The sequence below is a fragment of the Schistocerca americana genome, chromosome 7 (assembly GCF_021461395.2).
Source record: "Schistocerca americana isolate TAMUIC-IGC-003095 chromosome 7, iqSchAmer2.1, whole genome shotgun sequence".
Classification (NCBI taxonomy): Eukaryota; Metazoa; Arthropoda; class Insecta; order Orthoptera; family Acrididae; genus Schistocerca; species Schistocerca americana.
In genome coordinates this window covers 326858257-326864861 of record NC_060125.1, presented here as the reverse complement: position 1 = coordinate 326864861, position 6605 = coordinate 326858257, and the positions used below count along the sequence as shown (strand labels likewise).

General features: G+C 39.7%; 1 protein-coding gene across 1 annotated transcript; it reads right to left on the bottom strand.

The window, feature by feature from the left end:
- Positions 1–4195: 4195 nt before the first annotated feature.
- LOC124622360 (vitelline membrane protein Vm26Ab-like) lies at positions 4196–5828 on the bottom strand. The gene is made up of 2 exons (XM_047148039.1): positions 5800–5828; positions 4196–4507 (listed from the first exon to the last, which is right to left on the bottom strand). Exons 1-2 carry the CDS (start codon positions 5809–5811, stop codon positions 4274–4276), a joined length of 246 nt encoding a protein of 81 aa, XP_047003995.1. The 5' UTR covers positions 5812–5828; the 3' UTR covers positions 4196–4273.
- Between the last annotated feature and the right edge of the window lie 777 nt (positions 5829–6605).

Here is a 6605-nt window from a genome sequence, read left to right as displayed (position 1 = left end):
ATCACTTTTACTGATGATACCAATGTCATTAGCGATATCTTTTCACATTGAATTTTAGTTCCATTCCTGAACCTTTCTTTTGTTTCCCTCATAGCTTCTTTGATAAGTATACTGAACAGCAGGGGCAAAAGACTACATCCCTGTCTTATACCCGTTTTCATCCGAGCATTTCGTTCTTTGTCTTCCACTCTTATTATTCCCTGTTGGCAATTGTACATGGTGTATATTGCCCATTTCTCCCAATAGTTTATCACCATTTTCCTCATAATTTCGAACACCGTGCACCATTTGACGTTGTGGAATGCTTTTTGTAGGTCGACAAATTCCATGAAGGTGTCTCAATATTTCTTTAGTCTTGCATTCATTATCAACTGTAGCATCAGAAATGCCTCAATGTTGACTTTACCTTACCTAAAGCCGAACTGATCTTCATCTGCTACATGTGCAATCTTCTTTTCCTATCTTTTGTATATTATACTTGTCAAAAACTTGGATGGATGAGTTGTTAAGCTGATTTTGCAATGATTCTCCCACTTGCCAGCTCTTGTAAGCTTTGGAACTGTGCGGATGAGGCTTTTCCGGAGGTCAGATGGAATATCGCTAGACTCATACCTTCTACACACCAAAGTGAATAGTTATTTTGTGGCCGCTTACTCGAACGATTTTAGAAATTCTGATTGAATGCTTGCTTTACTCCAGTTTAAATCTTCCAAAGCTCTTTTAAATTCTTATACAGCATCCTAACGAATCATTTTGTTGCAGCTTCCTCCAATTCTTTTAGAAATTCTGATTGAATTTTATCAATCCCTTCTGCTTTATTCGATTTTAAGTCTTCCAAAGCTCTTTTAAATTCCTATACTACATCCCATATCTCTTCTACAACGACTCTTGTTTCTTCTTGTATCACGTCATCAAACAAGTATTCCCCCTCACAGAAGCCTTCAGTGGACTCTTTTCCCCTATCCGCTCTCTCTTCCCTGGATTTAACATTGGAATTCCCTTTGCACTCTTAATGTTACCACCTTTGCTTTTAATTTTTATATGCTGAGTCGTACATGTACAGGCAAACAGATGATTACAATCTCAAATAAACTGCATGATCTATTCCAGAGGAAGAATTTCACAAATAGAGCAAGTCACCTTTGGCCCTTATACAAGAAATTAGTCGGCTTGCACTTCATTGGCAGAGTTGTTGGACGTCCTCCTGAGGAATATCATGCCAAATTCAGTCCAATCATCAAAATCCCGAGCTTTTTCAGTGACCCTGCTCATAATGCTCCGAACATTCTCAACACTGGAGAAATCCGGAAACCTCGCTAGGCATGGTACGGGTTCGCAAGGACGAAGAGAAGCAGCTGATATCCTTGCCATTACCTTGTTGAAATGTAAGCCCAGGAACGCTTGACATGAATTGCAAAAAAAACGCGGCGTAGAATATAGTCAACGTACCACTGCTTACCAAAGGAGGAGGTAACAGAAGGAGATTAGTGTTTAAAGTCAGACCAACTAAAGGAATCCTATTATGAACTGATATGGCCCACCAGACCATTATTCCTGGTTGTCGTACCGTATGGCTGGTGACCAACTGGTAGCTCACTGCTGCCTAGGGGCAGGAAATAGAATGGTCTTTACGGCCCGAGCTCCTTTGGCCAGCGAAGACGTATCTGGAGACGTCCTGGACACCGGTAGGACATTAACCTGTCACCGACCATACGGCCTGACAACCAGGAGTGATGGCCTGGGGTGGCATTTCATTTCACAGTGGGATCTCTTTGTTTGTTATAAGCGGCACCTCTACACACGATATTCTACCCTTTTTGTTGGCCTCTGTGACAAGCCATCTGAGACATTTCAGCAAAATAATGCGCAGGTGCATACGGCGAGAGATTCTACTGCTTATGTTCGTGCTTGCCAAATCCTACCTTGACCAGCAACGCTGCCCAATCTCTCCATAGTTGAGAACACTTGGAGCGCTGTGGGCAGAAGCCCTCTGACCAGCTCTGGATCTGCAGATTTTCATCCTGTTTGCGTAATCCTTCGTCGTACGTCGACTTTTCTTGGCTTAGTGTGTATTTGGAAAGCAGTAACAAATGTTGGACTGTATCAGCATGTCTAGCAATTAAAGATTTAGAAATTAAATGATAAGTAAAAACATTCAGAGTAGTTCAGTAAAATAGAGTTGGGCTGTAATAAAGAAAGAAGTCATTATATCAGAACTGGTCTGCCCAGGCATAGCGTGCTTCAGTAAGTGGTAAAGAGGCGACGTTTATACACATTGATGGAAATCGGTTAGTCTCTACTAATGTTGTTGATAACAACCATTGACTCCAATACCATCAAAAGTGACCCAGCCATACAACAACTTTGTTATTTTTATCCCATTTTATGCTACAATACGGCACCAAATCTTAAACTAGACAATGGCAAATAATCCGAAACTGCAATAGTGCAGAAAATAGTTCCTAGATAAAAAGCAAATATGTTATTTAACGATTGTAGTGAGTATATGCGGTTAATCCATTCATAGCGAATAGTTTATTTCACTCAGAAATCATAGCTCTTTATGTATTAAGTTTGAGAGGTTTAGCTACTTCCTCTTCTTCTTCTTCTTCTTAACTAATAATAGAAGTACATTGGAAATTGTGTCATTATTTTACTAATATAACGATCAGACAGAATCGTCTATTGTCGCAGACATCTGGGGATAAAAACATTTAAAATTACTCTTACGAAAGAGGTGTAAATGTTCGTGACATTATTTGTATAAAAGTAAGAAACAAAGCAGTTTGTAAAAACATTCCATGCATCTTTGCATGATGCACGAAATTATGAACAGCACAAGAGAAGCTGGTTGGGAATTTAAAATTCAGTCTTCACCTTAGTGTCTTAGATTTTCAAGGAATACTAGCGGATATTCCCCATTCAAATTTCAAGGAGCATACAAGTATGTGTCAAATATTTTTGTAATTTGTTTTCTTTCTTACTTTTAGACAAGTCATTCCCCAAAAAGTTGAACAGTTTTCTTATTTTAGTTTTAATTTTCAAGTTTTTTTTTCAGAAAGCATGAAGCATCTTACAGTTCAACATCGTTCGGTATTCTGTTGCTTTCATCATTACGCTGATTACTTTGAGACTTTTTTTTCGTCTCATGTTGGTCAGTTTGATTCAAACATTTGTCCATTTCTAGCCCTTTGTTTGGCTATGAAAATTCTGCTTGGAATTCATTGGTAAATCTTTGGGAGTCCTGTTTTGGCTCTCCTCTTATGTGTGGCCAATAAGAAATTTTATGTGAGTTCTGTAACCTGGTTCTAATTTTAATGGAGTAAAGACTATTATTAAAACTCGTGGCAAGCTATAACTATTTAAGCTATTAAGTTTATCACAAATTTTATGACAGTGTAGTCTCTATGATGAACCTGTATATTCTTCATAGTGGGGCCACAACGATAAATTTATCAAAGGAATCGGGCATTATTCCACTAGCCTTCTTTTTTATTGCCCCACAGCTGTCCGAACCGTTAACAATAACAAAAATTATTCCATTCCATTGTGGCAGGGTGCTAAAGCAACCAGTTTTGAAATACTTCAGATTGAAAATAGATAGACTTTTGAAGCAAAAAAACGGAAGCTCATACTATGAACACGTTGCCATTTATGTAAGTATGACGCTTTTCTATGTTCACGCTAATTGCCAGAAATCTGTAACAATTGGAAGAACAATGATATGCATCCCAAGTGGCAAAATGGCGCATTGCTTTAATTACTTAGTAAAACTGTGAGCTGTGTTCAGTTAACCAATGTCTGGTGCAATGGCAGCAAAAGACAGAGAACAGTTTAAAGTCCCGGTCAGGCAGATAATAGCGATTAAGTATGTAGGCTTACCCCCGCATTACATCTTTGTGGCCATCTAAAATTTTTCCAAATCAAGATTTCGTATGCTTTGTGTTTCGCAGTTTGTAAGTATTTAAACTGTCATGTACACAAAATGTTATGTTACAAGCATCGATATATGCAATTTTCTTTGTTTTTACAATGTTTCAGACGCCACTGATGGTGGGTCTTATGCCGAAAAACTAGTTTGTCCATTAAATATTTTCACATGCAACTCAGATGAACAGCAAAACATCTTTTGAGAGATATTACCCAAACTTTAAGGTACAAGTGTGATGGAAACCATAGAATAAAACCTCAAATATAACATGATAAGGGATTTATTTCATTGAGTATCGCAATATATGCCGTTAACGCTGCCGTCTTTGATAGGCCGCCAAGTTCATCCCAGGATGGCTGCGCTGTAGGCAGCATGATATGGAGCGACGTAGGCAGCAGAGTAGGGGGCGGCGTAGGCCACGGGAGCTGCGGCAGCGGTGTAGGCGACGGGGGCGGCGACGGCGGGGGCGGTGTAGGCGGCGGGGGCGGCGGCCACGTAGCTGGCCAGCAGGCCGGGGGCCGGCTTGGGTCCGGGGGCGGCCATGCAGGCGGCCACCACGGCCAGGACGACGATCACCTGCAGATCCAATACAAGGACTAGCGTAACCTCTCTGCTCTTGTGAGCGTGAACTGATATTCACTCACGGAGAAACATAGTTATGTAAAACTTGCAATTAAAGGAAATCCAGTATTAAAACTATTAAGCTTCAGCCCTATAGAATGAGGTTTGTAAAATACGTGAAAAACTAAATCAAATTAAATGTCTCTCATCAAAAAGTGTTACTGTACACCTCTGCTAATATTTATCCTGTTACCACCAAAGGTCCACATAAAAAAATATTACAAAAGTCTATTCGTTATATTTGCTTCGTCGATGTGCGAGAGTTAACGGCTGTCAGTGTTAACACTATTTGAGCCACACGTGGCATCATCAAGATTCTTTATGCGTGATGGATGTCGTATAGGTTTTCTCTTCGCTTATCTCCATGAAATGATTACCATATTTATATATTTCCAGCCAATACATCTACCACTGTCATCCTCGTGCAGAAGACACTGTTGAATAACTTCGAGGTTAGCTTTGCATATCGGGATACAGTCCGCCATCGAAAGGTATTTCTGTTATCACTCCCAGCCTCTGTATTAAAAAATAAGAAAATTCCACTTTCATGCAGTTTGTAGGAAATGCTACAAAGGAAGATAAAAGGGCAAATTATCTCCATAATTTATCATCTGGGGTTGAATAAGCTTTGCCGTTACTGTGCGTTAAAAGGCAAATCTCTCAAATACATCCAGAGTGTTTCACTAAGCGCGTGCGTATTTGGGGTGTTAAAGTTTTGCCGTACCCAACTCTTGTGTAGACTTTCCCAGCTGATAATAGGTGGACCAACAATTTAACGTGGCCTCTAAAACGAGGTGGAAGTACTCGTTCTGCTTGTTTACACATTACTACCTCAAATGACCGACAAAAGCAGAAGACCGGTTGGGGCATCGAACACCTAGTGCTTGTACCTGTAGTTTATTACTTACGTAGTCAACCACACAGTAAAAACCAGTAGGAGGATAAACAAACTTCTGATTCGTCCACCAATTACTGAAGTTTCCATTCAATGCCTGATATCATCACTCTCGCGCACATAGGTGATAATACCAGACGAATATTACCTCTGCTACATCTTACAATGATAATCGAAGTATTTAAAACTTTCTAGAAAAATCTGCCGAAGCTGACTATTTGGAAATAAAACCTAAAATTCAACATTTAGTACTTCAATATAACACTGATATTCTGAGAAGTCTCATGTATGTGAACTCCACAGAGAACTCTAAACTAGCAGTTTTTTGGAGAGCGAGCGCTACGTAACTCACCTGCTTGTACATGTTGCTTGCTTGGTGGCTACTGGTAACCCTGTGGCTGCCACACGCCGCCTCGCCTTTATATACAGAGCTTGAAGGCCCGGCGCTCGTCCAAGTCACGTCCTGCAACGTCGATTACGAAGCCAAGGCGACATGAGATAGCACCGTACGAAACCAGGAGACGGGTTCCCTGTTAGATACAGTGAAACGTATGGTATATCTAGTTCAAATTAGAATATTCCCAAGCGAGCAATATGGTATCTAGTAAATTTTGCTTACATGCATTAATTTTTTATTCCTACATTATATACGTGACATACAAACTGAACATCTAGAAAACGCCGCATCGTACGGAAAAAATTTTCTAGGTGAGAAGTTAATATCAGTAAAAGGGACAACTCCCTTACAATAGGCCAAGTCCTAACCACTCGTACTGTGTGGGCGGAGTCAAATTTAGTTTTTTCGAATGGAAACGCCCCACTCCATCCACTTTTATTGTATTTTCTGATTCTACGCCAAAAATACGTACGGTTTACAAAAAAAAAAAAATGATTCCCATTCGTGGTATATGTCACTGTATTCGACAAAGAACAATTGTGCATGTTTCTGCAATTAAGAACGTACACATTGGTTTCTTCATTTCATTTACGATGTAAATATAAACCATTGTGCTCCAACGGCTGATATTTTTGTTTGATATATACTTTAGTACCACAAATTTGATAATGCAGTACAATATGATTAGCCAGTATGGTATCTGGTTAGAACCTATGTTTAGCATGGTACAGGAAAAGCGACCTGGCTGTACTATATTTCTA